We start from the raw sequence: 15,264 nt of genomic DNA, 5'->3' as shown, positions 1-15,264 counted from the left end.
TTTTTTTTTTATCAATTATTATTCTATTATGGTTATTTATACATTTACAACTACAAAATGCATTTTTCAGTGTTTTCCTTACTACAGTTAATTTTTTTTTAATGTACAACTTAGCTTTAATTTAGGTGTGTTTTTAGTGTTGGAACGAATTATTTGGTTTTACATGTAATCGTATGGGAAAAAATGATTCACCTTACGACATTTTCATGATACTATTTCAGTTTCAGAACGGATTAATTTCGTATCCTGAGGTACCACTGTAATATGAATATAAATAATAATAATAAATAAAGTAATTAAAATTTTTTAAATTTCTGTTAAATATTAGAAATTTAGTAAAAAATATTTACATTTTTTAGTCAGCATTTCAAAAAGATCTGGCTGCTATTCTGGCACAGAGTTTATTACTACAACAGCAACTACAACAAAATGATAATCCTTCTGATGATTCTATGGACCTTCCTCCACCACCACCTCCAATAACTGAAGGTATGTTGAAATATATACGTTGCTTAAAAATTGGGGTTATAATAAACAATTAACTATCATATATAATTAATATTACTTTTGTTTGATTTTTTTTAGATAAAACCTAAATAAAATTTTACAGAATATTAGCTAAAATTAAGATGGTTATTTATAAAATATATATTTTTATTCTAAACTGCAAATGATGATCAATTATATTCTACATTTTTTAAAAGTCATCTTTAATGTTGTCATAAATCCATTCAATAATTAACATTTATTTATTCAGTAACTTTTACAAATTGGCATGTAAATAAAAAATTTTAACAATGAAATTTATGAAATGAAAATTAAATTTATCATCGAATCTTATTTCTGAAAAATTTTTGAAATTTAGAAAAGAATAATTATATCTGTTGTGTAATTATATTATTACACAACAGAGAACAGACCAGCTGTAATATTGATATATATCATACAATATAAATAGAACAAATCATGTGCATTTAAAGTGATATCTAATTAAGTTTCAATTTAATTTAAAGATATAAAGTTACTGTATATCAATGGCTATTCAATTTATAAATTCTTATCTTATTGACAGCAGATTATGGTATATGATATTGGAAAAAATTCTAATTAAATTTTGAGATTTTTAAATGAAACTATGTAAGATGTGGTAATAAATAAAAAAACAAAAGCTTTTAACTGTAAATTAAGCTTTAAAAAACTTTGTTAAATAATTATTAAGTCAGTTCCTGTATGTTGAAAGATGGCTGAAGCAAGTTTTATGTTCTGATTTATTATTAATTAATTAGTGTGTGGCCAAGATTTTACATAACATTTTAATTTTACAATAAACATAAAAATTTAAGAATAATGAATATAAAATTAAAATATTTATAAGCAGATCATTGCACTTTAAATTGCTAATAAAAAGAAATTATACAGTAGACCCACAGTAATCTGACAAACATTTTGCAAGGTGGTGTCAGATGATCGAATTTGTCAGACTATAGAGTACTGCCACCGACCCCTTGTAGTCCAGAACTTTTTTGAAAAGGAGTATCTTGTAATCTGACAAATTACAAATGGTAAGATCAAATCTATATGTACTACATAATATACAATATAGGACTTAGTGAATTAAACAACACAATAGATAGCATAGGATTTATTATAAAATTAACGTCATTAACACTATAGCACTTGCAAAAAAATAATAACTAAACATATTGATGCCAATCAATTACATACAACACATGTAAGTATTTCCAAGGTACATTTTTAAACTAAGATCATACTATGTATGATCTTAGTTTAAAAATGGATAAATAAATAAATTTATGGTGCATCAAATATTCATCAATTTTCTTTTGTTTTACATTGGCTAAACACAAGAGTAAGGCCTTGTCTCTCAGTCTCCTCAGAAGTAAAAGTTCATTGTATGNGCTATTCAATTTATAAATTCTTATCTTATTGACAGCAGATTATGGTATATGATATTGGAAAAAATTCTAATTAAATTTTGAGATTTTTAAATGAAACTATGTAAGATGTGGTAATAAATAAAAAAACAAAAGCTTTTAACTGTAAATTAAGCTTTAAAAAACTTTGTTAAATAATTATTAAGTCAGTTCCTGTATGTTGAAAGATGGCTGAAGCAAGTTTTATGTTCTGATTTATTATTAATTAATTAGTGTGTGGCCAAGATTTTACATAACATTTTAATTTTACAATAAACATAAAAATTTAAGAATAATGAATATAAAATTAAAATATTTATAAGCAGATCATTGCACTTTAAATTGCTAATAAAAAGAAATTATACAGTAGACCCACAGTAATCTGACAAACATTTTGCAAGGTGGTGTCAGATGATCGAATTTGTCAGACTATAGAGTACTGCCACCGACCCCTTGTAGTCCAGAACTTTTTTGAAAAGGAGTATCTTGTAATCTGACAAATTACAAATGGTAAGATCAAATCTATATGTACTACATAATATACAATATAGGACTTAGTGAATTAAACAACACAATAGATAGCATAGGATTTATTATAAAATTAACGTCATTAACACTATAGCACTTGCAAAAAAATAATAACTAAACATATTGATGCCAATCAATTACATACAACACATGTAAGTATTTCCAAGGTACATTTTTAAACTAAGTTCATACTATGTATGATCTTAGTTTAAAAATGGATAAATAAATAAATTTATGGTGCATCAAATATTCATCAATTTTCTTTTGTTTTACATTGGCTAAACACAAGAGTAAGGCCTTGTCTCTCAGTCTCCTCAGAAGTAAAAGTTCATTGTATGATGCACCATTCTCTTCAGCCCATTGCATACCGAGCTGCATATAGGTGTGTCGGATTATAGGGAGTGCCGGATTACCGCAGGTCTACTGTATTTGTAGAAAGATTTAAAACAAATAGAATTCATTTTCAATGAATTAAAAATCAGTTTTAGCTCTGAATTCTGAACAGAGCAGTTTGCAGAGTATAGAATTTTTTAATTTTTATTTAATAAACATTTTAGAACAGCTTAAATCTAGAATTATAAATTAAATTATGAGAAACTATTCACAAATTTCTTAGTGGGTAATAGGAGAATATATTCTGCATTTACATCATGATTGTGTTAATACTTATGAATGAGGCATTCCATGTCCTCAGAAAGGTTGAGAATCACTGGTGTAATCTAATACTTTCATTTGATTACTGAAACAAAAATATAAAGGAATGAAATTAGTTTTTCTTCTGTCACTCTTATACAGTTTCTTGACATCCTATCCAGCATGTAAGAAAATTATTTGAACAAATTATCATGTTTATTCAGCATTTCTGAACATTGTATACACTACACTTCATGTAAAAAGACAAAAAATTACTTATCTTGTTTGATAAATTTACCAATAAATTATAAATTCTACATTTTACAAATATATGCAAATTTTGTGTATGTACTTGTATATACAACACACAATATACATTTATTTAATATATTTAAATGATTAATTTGAAAAATCATTGAATATACAATTTGTTAATCATATGTCACTGATTCTTAAATTGATATCACAAAGTTACAAAATGCAATTTTTTTAATCTTCAAAATAATCTATAATTTATTTTCTTTAGTACACATTTTTTAATTCAATAAACAAATTATTAATTTTTCATTGTAACATTATTATTTTTTGTTATTTCAGCTTGTTTTTGCAATAATTTACATATTTATTTTAATTTAAACTTGGTCTTTATTCAATTTTTTTTTAAATTTTTATTTCATGATTATTTTATTTAATTTTGTTGTATTATTTATGCTTAATTTGCATCGCCATTTCTTATATTTTTATTTATTTTGTAATAAAAGACATTACATCCAAAACTGAGTTTGCCGATTGGAGTCCTCCTCTCACTCCACCTCCTCCAATTCAAAATGATATAAATACAAAACCAATTATTTATCCTCCCATACAGAAAAGACCAACTTCTTTTGCAGGTTTGTTTCATTATTTTTTCATTATACAAAATTTGCTACTTAAATTAAATTTAAACACGGGGAAAAGGTCATAATTTTTAAATTTTGATGACAATACTTGTCTGTAAAATACTTTGATTTAAAATAAACTGTGTATGTCATTGATTTGATAATGATTAGTAACACAGAATATTTTACTATATTCAATAATTATGCAAATTAAATACAGTAATACCCCAGTTACGCGAACCCAGAGTTATGCGATTTTCAAATCTCGTTGATTCGTCTTTTGTTTGAGCGCCACGCATCTCTTGATTACTCACTCCCCCCACACTATTGTTCGGCTTACATGTTCGGATGTGTCTCGTGGAATCAACACATAGCTACAATTTATTTTGTGTTATTTATTTCTGTGCTTGTTATATCTAAGGAGACTCGAGAGACTCTATGTGGTGATTTCTTGTAACTGTGAACGAATCAAAAGACGAGATAAGATTAACGAGAACATTTATTAGCTTACATACATCAGATTTGGATTTTACACAAATTGAGAAATTATACCTCGACTTACGCAGTTATTGCTCGGTCCCACCTATCGTCTAAGTTCGGGGTATTACTGTATGTCTAAACTTTACTAAGTTCAATAATTTTGCAAATTAGAGAGAAAAATTGTGATTTATAAAGATCTAGATATCTAGATGGAAATGATTATGAAAATTATGAACTAATTTCCATTCTAAAGGTGTTATCAAATCAATTGTATCAATAGAAATTTCTGTTTTATCTAATAGTCTAATAGTTTCCTTGTTCCACTTTATACAGGGTGTATCAGAATGACGTTTTAAAAATTTGGGAGGATTGTAGAGTATGAAATTTTGAACGTTTTGATATAAGGAACCTATAGCTGGAAATTTGAACTAAAGTGTCTACAGCAGTAGGACATCCTTGACCGCCCTTTACTTTGGTAGCTACCCTTCAATCATGTTATTGCTGCAGATGGAAGACTGTAAACACAACTACAGTGGTCTAACTGAGCCTGTGTACAGGAGATTGTGTACTTAGTGCTTGTCATCCTTCAGGTCACCCCTTGCATCCACTGGCGCTGTGCTGTAAACACACAGCTAGTCAATGTAAGTCCCTTGTGTATGTAACACCTGTAGGAACAGTTCATAAGCTTACGGAGTGCATCTTTACAGCATTAAATACCATCAGAGGGAAGTGTGGCATCTTACAGAGAGTTGGACAAAACATGGTTCGTCATTGCACATTATGTAACGAAGTTGGTGGTCGTCACATTGAACATTTACTCTAAAGTAGTGTAGCCACTGATTCCATGTACAGTTTGATTGTACTCTACTGTTTTGTCAATAAAACTTGTCTTAAATACTGTAATCTGCTGTTTCATTCAGCATACCGACCGCATAGAATGTGCAAAGTGCTATAGAAACTTTATATCTCATTTCCGGCTATAGGTTCCTTATATCAAAACATTCAAAATTTCATTCTCTACAATCCCCCAAATTTTTAAAACGTCATTCTGATACACCCTGTATATATATATATATATAATTGATATTTGAATAATAATATCCTGAATTTATAAATTTAATATTTAATAATAATTTAACTTTTATAGGAAGTGTTCCAACTTCGTCTCCAAATAATTCTGGCACTCTGACACGCCCCGGATCTCACAAACCACCTCCTCCGATTCGTAGGTCTTCGTCTCTTTCTACGTCAAGTCCGGTACAACAGGAATTTATGCCCATAAAACGAGATTCTGAAATACACTCGTCCCTGAGATCTTCGCCTGGAATACCCATCGAAAACACTTTTCGGCCCCGATCCATGGGAAATAAAATGTGCGAAGAGTTGAATAAATCTCCGCCATCTGTCATCGAGAGCCACATGCCAGCAAGAGTTTTGAAAAAAGATGCAGGTAGGTCAGGAAACAGCAGCCAGTCTACTGTATCTTGTACCTCTGCTTCTGTGCCTTCTGAACCCACTGCCCATGCACAACTAATACAGGCTCTCAATGCCAGACTTTCTGTATTACAACATCCGGAACTCATAGATCATGGTCCGAAAGGAAAGGATCAATTTTTTAATCCTTCGACATTCTCTCAAAATGTACAAGAAATAAACTACAAACCTCCTGTCCATCCAATGTATGGCATGGCTCACACTTTGGCCCATCCACCAAAGAAATCTAGCAGAGCTCATTCTCTGACAGGAAACGATAGAGAAGCATTCATCCAAAGCTTAAATGCTCGGTTTGCACAAAGTCAGCAGGCTGGCTTTCGCACCGTGCAAAGAAAACCGTCGCTTCAAGAGCCATCCCTTCGGGCCAAACACGGAACCGGACACAAATCCCTTCCCCAGCAGATGGCTCACAGGCGAGCATCGCAGCCCAGTTTAGACCAACTGCATGATGTCACCATGGGATTCTCCTCTCAGGAAGATTTCTCGCAAATGATTTCAGGAGAACGTTCCAACAAACAGAATTTCCTCGCCACCTTGAATGCAAAATTAGCTCAACAACCCGGTCAGACGGAAAGAAGATGTTCCTTGCAGCTAGATTCGGAACCAAGCATGGGTCGCAGCCGCTCGACAATTGCCAGGAAAATGATGGACAACGGACATCCTTCCACCAGCGAAGCCGCAGCTAGAGTTCAAAGCTGGCTGGCCAGCAGAGGATCTCTGGACAATACCACCTGTAGAGAAACACTCTTGTGTCAGATTCGACAGGGAATTTCGCTGCGCAAGGTGCCGAGCAACGACCGTTCGGCTCCGAAATTTTGAGTTAGTTAAAGAGCCACAATACTTACAAGTGATAGACTTTAGTATTAATCATTAATTAGATATAGCAAATACTACCCTCTAGGAAGCTTTGTAAAGTAATAGAAAGCAATTTTAAGTTATAAAACTCAAATTTATTCACCGTTCTTTCTCGAATAAGAGATTTTGCATAAAGTACAAGAGAAAAAAAAACAAAATAATAATTTATCGTTTTTGTTCTTGTTTTTCACCCATTTTACTACTTTTATATTTAACCATAATACAGAACTTAAAATTAATTACAGCTTTGATATTTCGACAGAATATATTCCCGACCTTTTTAGAGTAACATAAAGGAAAACAATGGATCCGACAGTGCAAGCATACTTCCACCAGTTATTAAGCAAAGAGTCAGGACCATTATTTGCATTACAGTTTTTTAAATGTCACACAGTATTACCAGTTTGTACAAAATCGATCAACGAATTTGTCCCATTTTATATGTATCCTGCGCGTTTAATTTCAATTAACAAAATTAGTTTGAGAATCTCTCTCCCTCCCTCCTCTCTTTCTCGCTCTTTTCCATTCTTCATTGTTGATTGTAAATATTTACTGAATTTTTCTGCATGTTGTGTTTCTCGAATTGGTGAAAATACTCCATTGGCATAAGCCCAAGAGAAGAAAAAAAAAATAATAATAATAAATTGTAAATATGTAGTTGTATTTAATGTTTTACTTCCCCTAAACAAAATGCCTAATGCTAATCTCTGATAAGATTTAAAAAAATCTTTATTTACTAGTCGGTAGTTAAAGGGAATTAGTTAAGTGTCGTAACAAGATTCAGTTTATATAACTTAGAATAAAATATCTGTAGTAAAAAAAAAACACTTAACTTTCCATCCAATTACGAACCAGGTTACAAGAGAATTACCTGTATCGTTAGTTATCTATATTCTATCCAACTTGATAGCTTGTGTGTTGTCATGTCTTTTGGGACATGTAATATTGTGAAGAAAAAAAGGGTAAATAAAATTAATTGATGTCAAATTTTATTTTAATTTTTTTTATTATAAAAAATCTTATTTAAAAAAAAAATTACATTTTACAACAGATTTCTCAGCTTTCTTCAGTCTGCGTGTCTACGCCGTTTATACCGTTCATGTCGATATATACAGGATCTGCATTCATGTTGCAGTATTCGGAGGAAAATCTTCTTAAGTCTTCGATGCATTGTGACAAAGGTAGCGAAAGTTCTTGTTTTATTAAGTTTTCTGTCGATAACGCTTTCATACACTGTCTGAAGTGTCTGTGCTTCGATTGCACTTTGTCCAATTCTGCTATTATGGTGTGTAATTCGCTGGCTCCACTCGGAGTAGTTTTGCTTCTCCCTCGGAAATTCGTGCCATGCGAGGTTTCATCCGCATTCGTTTCATCACATGTGTGTTGCATCGGATTACAAAATCCCGATAGAGTTTCTGGTGCAGAGATCGATAACGGAGAGGGTGCATAGTGAGATTTGGATGGTACAAAAATTGGAAGGGATTCGGTCCGAACCAAATTTTCTTTAGTAATTTCGTTACATTCTGCAGAAGATGCACTTTGGGTTCTTCTTTCATTTTTATGAAAGAGCTTAGAAATTTTTGCCCTTTTTATCCTCGATAGTGCTGAAATGTGTTTATCGGGTAGAGTATTCTGCAAGTGGAGATAAGTATTCCTGGGAGGAAGAGGCGGTACAGTTTCTTTTCCAGTGGAATCTTCACTCTCTTCTAATTCTTCATATATATATTCTTTGGGGCTTTCTTCGTCGTAAGCCTGTATGTCTACATATATATGGGGATTGTCTGCATTGTCAAGTTCCGGAGAAGGGAAATCAAAGTTGGATAGATCCTCATGCAATGACGGAGAGGAGGGTGGAGAAAAGGAATCGCTGTCTTCGTCTTGCTGTTGCATCCGACCAGAGTTAACACTGCAGTTAAGCATGTTGTCGGGCAGGAGAAATAAACGGGTCGACGTCGTGCTCTCCGAAGTGTCCGTACTACCGGAACCGGAACTTCCCAGAGAATGCCTGTTTTCTTCTAATTCATCATCCGTAGTGGCTCCGGGATGCCGTCTGTAATCGTCAAACTGAATCAGATCCACCTCTTCCACCGGCGTGTCCAGAAGAGAGTCGACCGGTTCATAGCAATCCAGAGCACGATTTACTTTTTGAAGTATGGACATGGAATTAACACTGTAGAACTGAAGCTGACCGGCAAAGCCGCCAGGTTCGCTGTTCAAAGAAAAGACAATGGTTGTAAAGGTGACAATCTAGAACACCGGATAAAACGATGTCGAGATTATTTCCAACCCCCCTTTTGTTGTCTATAGCAGTTATCGGTTCTGCAATTACTTTGATTGTTCGACATGTTTGACAGTATTATCTTCTGCCGATAACCCTTATCTATATTTAAAAAGCCACTTACCTAATAGTCAGGGAAAACACTTTATAAGCATCTTCTTTGTTAATCTGTGGTACCAACTGATACCTCTTGACGTGGCACAGTTTCCATTCTTTCACCACCCTACCGGTATCGGGGGTAGAAAGTACCAACCTGTCGGCGGTGGCCATGAAGTGACCGTAGAGTCCCAGCATTCCAGACTGGTAACTGAATTCGTTATCGATTAAAGAAACGTCATAACTTCCTTTATAAGCTGTAAAATAAAGTTTGTGTCAGAGTAGAGCATATAGACGAGAACCCATAACGGCGCACCACCGTAACCAAACATACCCATTTTTAGTTGGAGTAAGGGACTAGGAGGCCACAACAGATCTCTGATGGCCGCCATCCAGTCCTGGCTGTGGCTCTCGCTTCCTCCCGCCAAATGCAACACGGCACCCCCATCTTCGGCCATGCTGAACGCGTGCCTGTGCGTTCGAGATCTGCTCCTGTACACCACCGAAAGCTTGGAGGAGAAAGATTTGGAGAAGAGGCAATTCTTGTCCTTCTGACCATCGTTAGAATAGATTTGTATCACCAAAGAGGGTGGTCCCATCAGCCTCAAATCCGTACTCGAAATCACCACCCAACGTTTCTTCCAAGTCTAGAATACAAAAAGGAGAAGCTACAGGCCCACCCCGTACAAAACACACCGGAGCCCGACACGATCGCGCATTTCCTCACCTTCCAATTCTTGAGGCCTCTGCTCTTGTGCTGTATCTTGACGTCCAAGTATCCCGTTTTGCATGGAGCCGCCATTTTGTCTTCGACTAACCGATTGCTGCGATACAATTGACGTTCCGTTAAAAGTGTCTTTGGTTTTATCGTCGTCGAACGGACTTTGTTATCTCGGATCGATAGGCGGGCCTTATCATTCATTGTTCCACAGATCGGAATCAACCGATCGCATTTTCGGGGGGGTGTCGCCATTGTCGCAAAATTCGTCGAAGTATATTACGAAAAAACGCCAGTGGAGGTAACGATTACGCCGCGTTATCCTTTCATTTTGAAACTATTATGCCCACGTGACCGTAAAAGATTTCGGCATTTCACGAAATTGCCCACTTTCGGAAGTTTACAACTTTTATCCCCCCAAACATGCAGTTACGTGCAGCCAAAATGGCGGGTTTCTTTTCACGTTTCGTGAAGGGAAATCCCACTTTTACGCACTTCGTATATAAGGGTTTTGGCATTAGGAGGGGAGGAGGATGTTACGTTTACGTCGTATTTTTGTTTTTGTAGATCGTTTAACAATATTTTGATCGGTTCGATAAATTACGTGCGGAATGTTGCTTACGTTTCAAGGTTACGCAGATAGTGCGAAGAAGAAAAAAAAAACACGCCGGTCGCGTGTTCTGCGTAATTTCGAAACGCAGTTCTTTCGTAGAACATATTTTACGTTCGAAAAACCGAATTCGCGAAATTGCCAAAATTGAATTGAATTTCGAGATTCCAACTTTGTACAATCGCCCCGTATAAATTGGAAAGTGTTAACACTCGGTTTACACATCAGTGTTAATTCGGTTTCATTTTTTTTTCACTAGTTTCGTTGCGTAACCTTCGGAGATTTGTTATACAAAATCTACGACTCGCGTAATCACACTTTATCGTTGAATCAGACTTGATTCACACGAAGCTCGGAGTGAATCAAGTCCGATTCAACTTTGGCCATTTGAAGTGGGGAGGGTTTTCGGAATTTGTTACGCAAATTAATCGACTCGATCGATTCTTTCCGTACCGCGTGCACCAAGAGGGCCATTTTCACGCGTCAGTTTCGAAACGAGGGGGGAGCGGAACGATAAAATGGCTTCAGAGCAGTATGAAATTTACGAATTACGGGTAAATTACACTGCAGACGTCGGCAGTGTGACGAAATATCGAAATACTGTACTACAATTCTTTGATCGCATCAAGATAGGAAAGACGCGATAAATTATTTATCAAAAGTTTGAACTTTATCGGGCCTTTCTTACGGTAGCGACCGGTCCGGACCGGTCGCGTGCGAGGCCCACTCGTCTCGAAAAGCCACGAAAATATTAAATTTTACATGCCTCGAGAGCTCGGTTTTAGTCATTTTTGTAATTTGTGGAAATTTTTACACGATCCCGGGGAAGTTCCCCGTTTTCCTCCCTGTTTATTCTTTATATGGAGATTGAAATTAACCTAACATGGCCGGGAGCCACAGATTCTCAAGAAGACAAATCCTAATAACTTTGGAAAGTATAAAAAAATCATTAGCGACCAAGATGAGCCAAAACCACTGGCTCGTCAGCTCCTCGCGCTGCATCCGCCTTCTGGATCATCGAACGTTTTACGCTGGTCCCGACTAGAGCAGAAAGAAAACCCCCATTCGAATCACGCGTAAAAGCCCCTGTTGTAAGGCTTCATTTGAAAATATCCTCTTAGATTAGGACTCTTTTCATTCCATTGGATTTTGTTAGATCGTTTATGGATCTCACGTGATTTTTCGGGATGTGGGAACGCAACACGTGAGAGATCTTCCACGGGGAGGTATCCCCAACAGTAGCGTAGCGTAGTGGGGGCGGCAAAATTTCACAATAAATAATATCTTGTAAAAATTTGAACCATTTCATTTCATATTTTTTTGCTTGTACGATTCGTATTCCTACACATCTCCAATATGAAATAGTAGAGCTAAGTCATCTAGGTTACTTACGTTACTCCTACCCAAGTCTCCCTATTGCCTAACTGTAACTGATTTAGAACCGGCATGCACTGCACATTATTCTTCTCGTTGCAAAATGACATTACGCATGCGTCAGGAACTTCGTTCGAACAAACCTCACCTGCCGTCCGGGTCGGCGATTTTAAAAAGGTGGAACACTAGCACGGAATTTTTCATTACTTATTCTGTGACGAAACTGAATTTTAGTCTTTTAAATCGAGATACCTAAATAAGGGAACGGCGAAATTTTCCTTTGCCCCGGGCGGCTGACACCCACGCTACGCCACTGATCCCCATGGAAGAGATCTTTTAAATACCTAAATGGGGTCTAGTTTCCCACAAGACACGTGAAAAATCCCAATATTACGTGTAATAATGCATCGATGCCTCGCGATACCTCAACGGGAATTGAGGTATCCGAGGCCTCTTTGAATTATACAGATGCGAGTTTCTTTCGTGCCTGTTATTTTTCGGAAAACAATGATATCTTTGTTTCTTTTATGGATATCGAGCACGGGTCAAAGCACGGTGTAAAAAGAACCTCTTACCTAAAATTATCTCTAAACGTCTGCAATCGCATGGATTTCTTAAATTCTTGGCGAGAACACTTCACCTATTGTTACGCTCCGGCAATTTACCCGAAACTTACCCCAATCGATATATTAATTAATATTAGATAAAGTACTCGCGCCCAACCTCGACCTCTTTTCTAAATTTCTAGGTTTTGGGATATCAAAGCCATTCGGGTTACGCTATCTGGCTATCGATATATCTTGCGATGGTGGTTACTTAATACACATTACATCGAAAGTAACGTTGAGTTACGTGTCTTTAAATGCATTTTAATTGTCCTAATCCAACTTAAAATGGAAGTATCGTAACGAGTATCTGTTACGAGGAATTACTTCAAAGAATCTCTGTTAAGAAATATTTGTTACGCATTGATTTTAGGATTTTTTTTTGTTACGTTTTCAGTTGTAATCGCTATCTGGAAACAATTCAATCCTTAATTGATAAGCTCGAAAGATATCTGTTTTTTCCCTATATAAGCTTGCGTAACGCCTGCATTTCTTCACTCCGAAATCCTCAATTTTGCTGTCTTGTGTTGGGATTCAAGAACTTCACCCGAGAATAAGAGTGCCAGATCCTTAATTAATCAGATCCTAATCCCTATTTAGTGACGCTTAATAATATATTTGACTATTTTTATTGCGGTGATTGAAACTGAATTTTTTGGGCATTCAGAGGATTGGATTGGATTGGATTGATGAAAGACGGCGACATAACACGTGAGAGACCTGTCAAGGAAGGACTTTTAATGGGAAATTGGCTCCTATTTGGGTGTTGGACACGCGAAGAAAAACCGGTAAACTTCACAAGACCAAACTTTGAAAATGAAGAGATTTTCTTTAGACAAATGGTCCATAACTAAAGAAATGGTTCTAAGATCTTTCAAGAAGAATGGGCTCCACACTGAAATTTACAGCCTGTGAAGATATTCGTAAAAAAGCAATTTGTATTGTTTTCTGGCTAATACGAGTTGCGTTTTCATTAACTTGGACATTCGAGCACTCGTATCGCTTTGGGTAGAGTGTTTAATTTGATTTTTCTGCAGATGGATTCCGATTGAAGATCGGCCGACCCATCGGATTTCGCAGCCTCAAATTTCGTGCTCGTTCGTAATTTTCCTGTTCGAATGTCTCTACCTCGCCGGCCAGAAAGGAGTGAAGTTGCGGACGGAAGGGAGAAGTTTATACGACTAAAAGTAGCCTTAGGCCCTTCGTGGATGCTCCCCGACACTTGCTCAGACCCTATCCAGATTTATAAGCCCACCAGTGGCCGAAGTGTATAAAAGAACTGAACTCTGTTGGCGGGTTCGGCACGCGGAGTTTACCGGGCTTTCTTCACTTAATAGGAGCCAGTTCCCATGGATTCCTCCCGGGGGACCCCTCTTGGCAGATCGACCTCGTGTCAATCCTATAATCATACAAATTTGTCAATCTTTCTAGTGTCTATAAAGTTTTTCTGTTAGTCACGAGGAGAATAGATTCGTATAATCAAGATTTAGAAATGTATTTTCAAGTGGCACTCGTAAATCTTAGAAAATAGTTATACACAATTGTATCATCTGTGTATTGAGATTAATGAAATGTAAACAAACAGAGAATGAATTACTATATCACGTGTCGGATTGTATGTAAACAAAGAATGTTTGGCTTCCTGGCCAGAGCATAAAACGTTCATTCACACAAAATCTAAACAATGGATAAAATAAGAAACAATCGAACGATAAGGAAGACCTAGCTCTTATTTTGTTTCGTCTTATCTATTAAAGTTGAAAGTACTTTTGGTATTTTATCGCATCGAAGACCTCCCACTGCTCGTCTACATCAATACTTGGGATTACTTAACCTCTGGCTCCGACGTTCTACTCAAAATATTTACAAAAAGACATCTCAAAATATCAAATGCTTTGCTTCTGCAAACGTACCAATTAAAAGAATTTCTTCGGCCAACTCTTTCCACCTTAATCTCTTAAGTTTCCTCCATTGATTTTAGCCCACCGGTGGGTTCGGGCTACGCCAACGTAAAATTTTCCGGGCTTTCTTCACGTTTGTAACACCTAAATAAGGTCCAATTTCCCATAAAAGTCCACCGGGGAGGTACCTCCTTGGTAGATAACCTTATCCCGTTAATCCAATCCAATCGATTGTCTCTATCGAATTAGATCAAGGGATAAAATGGGGATGGCCGAGATTGCAAAAGACACCAGCCTAGCGCTTTGGAGGGCCGGGCTGGTGGCATTTTCGTAAGTTTGAACGTAATACATCAGCTCCCCTCAACGTTCTCCTCACTGTAGACTTGAGTGAATCCATAGGAATAAACATTTCTGTTCCTTTAAAAAATTCCCATCGTAACCATGGCCATCATCTCGTAATTTGATTTTCTGCTCTTTCGATTACTTAGTGAAGGAGAGGCACCGACACATTTAAAAACAATGATATACTGACCCGAATTACCGGATAGGGTTCGAACTCACATCCTCTACGGTAAGCAGATACTTTATCAGTAGGGCAGCTGGCTGCGCGATAAACAGATCCGTCGCAGTGTTAGGTTATATATGCGAGGCCCTATTTAAACACGGACTTCAGAGGCCCTTCTTACGTAAATTTACAACGTGATTCACTAATCTTTGTATTGTGAGATACAAAGATTAGTGAATCCCATTGTCCTCAAGCGTACATATATGCGCCTGAAGATCGCCTAAAATCGCGAGGCCTTAGGATGCCTTTGCGTAGAACCGCCAATGCTCGAAATGATAATTTATCATCACGTGATTTCGTTAACTAGAAGGAGAA

At 36.2% G+C, this 15,264-nt stretch overlaps 2 protein-coding genes across 3 annotated transcripts in view; one reads left to right on the top strand and one right to left on the bottom strand.

Moving 5' to 3' along the window:
- LOC111633060 overlaps positions 1-7,782 on the top strand; it is a 22,680-nt gene extending 14,898 nt beyond the window's left edge. Inside the window, exons 11-13 of the mRNA XM_023377586.1 lie at positions 360-489; positions 3,857-3,985; positions 5,601-7,782. Of these exons, the coding sequence (XP_023233354.1) occupies positions 360-489; positions 3,857-3,985; positions 5,601-6,766 (1,425 nt within the window). The 3' untranslated portion in view covers positions 6,767-7,782. The remainder of the gene's footprint in view (positions 1-359; positions 490-3,856; positions 3,986-5,600) is intronic.
- Positions 7,783-7,818: 36 nt separating this feature from the next.
- Positions 7,819-14,072, bottom strand: LOC111633063. Of its 2 annotated transcripts, XM_023377591.1 has the most exons (5): positions 12,454-14,072; positions 9,904-10,000; positions 9,511-9,823; positions 9,205-9,433; positions 7,819-9,011 (listed from the first exon to the last, which is right to left on the bottom strand). In XM_023377591.1, exons 1-5 carry the CDS (start codon positions 12,483-12,485, stop codon positions 7,859-7,861), a joined length of 1,824 nt encoding a protein of 607 aa, XP_023233359.1. In that variant the 5' UTR covers positions 12,486-14,072; the 3' UTR covers positions 7,819-7,858. The 2 variants fall into 2 exon arrangements, with proteins under 2 accessions (XP_023233359.1, XP_023233358.1); XM_023377590.1 differs by lacking the exon at positions 12,454-14,072 and having other exon boundaries at positions 9,904-10,403.
- Between the last annotated feature and the right edge of the window lie 1,192 nt (positions 14,073-15,264).

The sequence above is a fragment of the Centruroides sculpturatus genome, unplaced genomic scaffold, assembly GCF_000671375.1.
Source record: "Centruroides sculpturatus isolate CEXI.00-Female unplaced genomic scaffold, Cexi_2.0 scaffold772, whole genome shotgun sequence".
In the NCBI taxonomy this organism is placed as follows: Eukaryota; Metazoa; Arthropoda; class Arachnida; order Scorpiones; family Buthidae; genus Centruroides; species Centruroides sculpturatus.
This window is presented reverse-complemented; position numbering and strand designations above follow the sequence as displayed.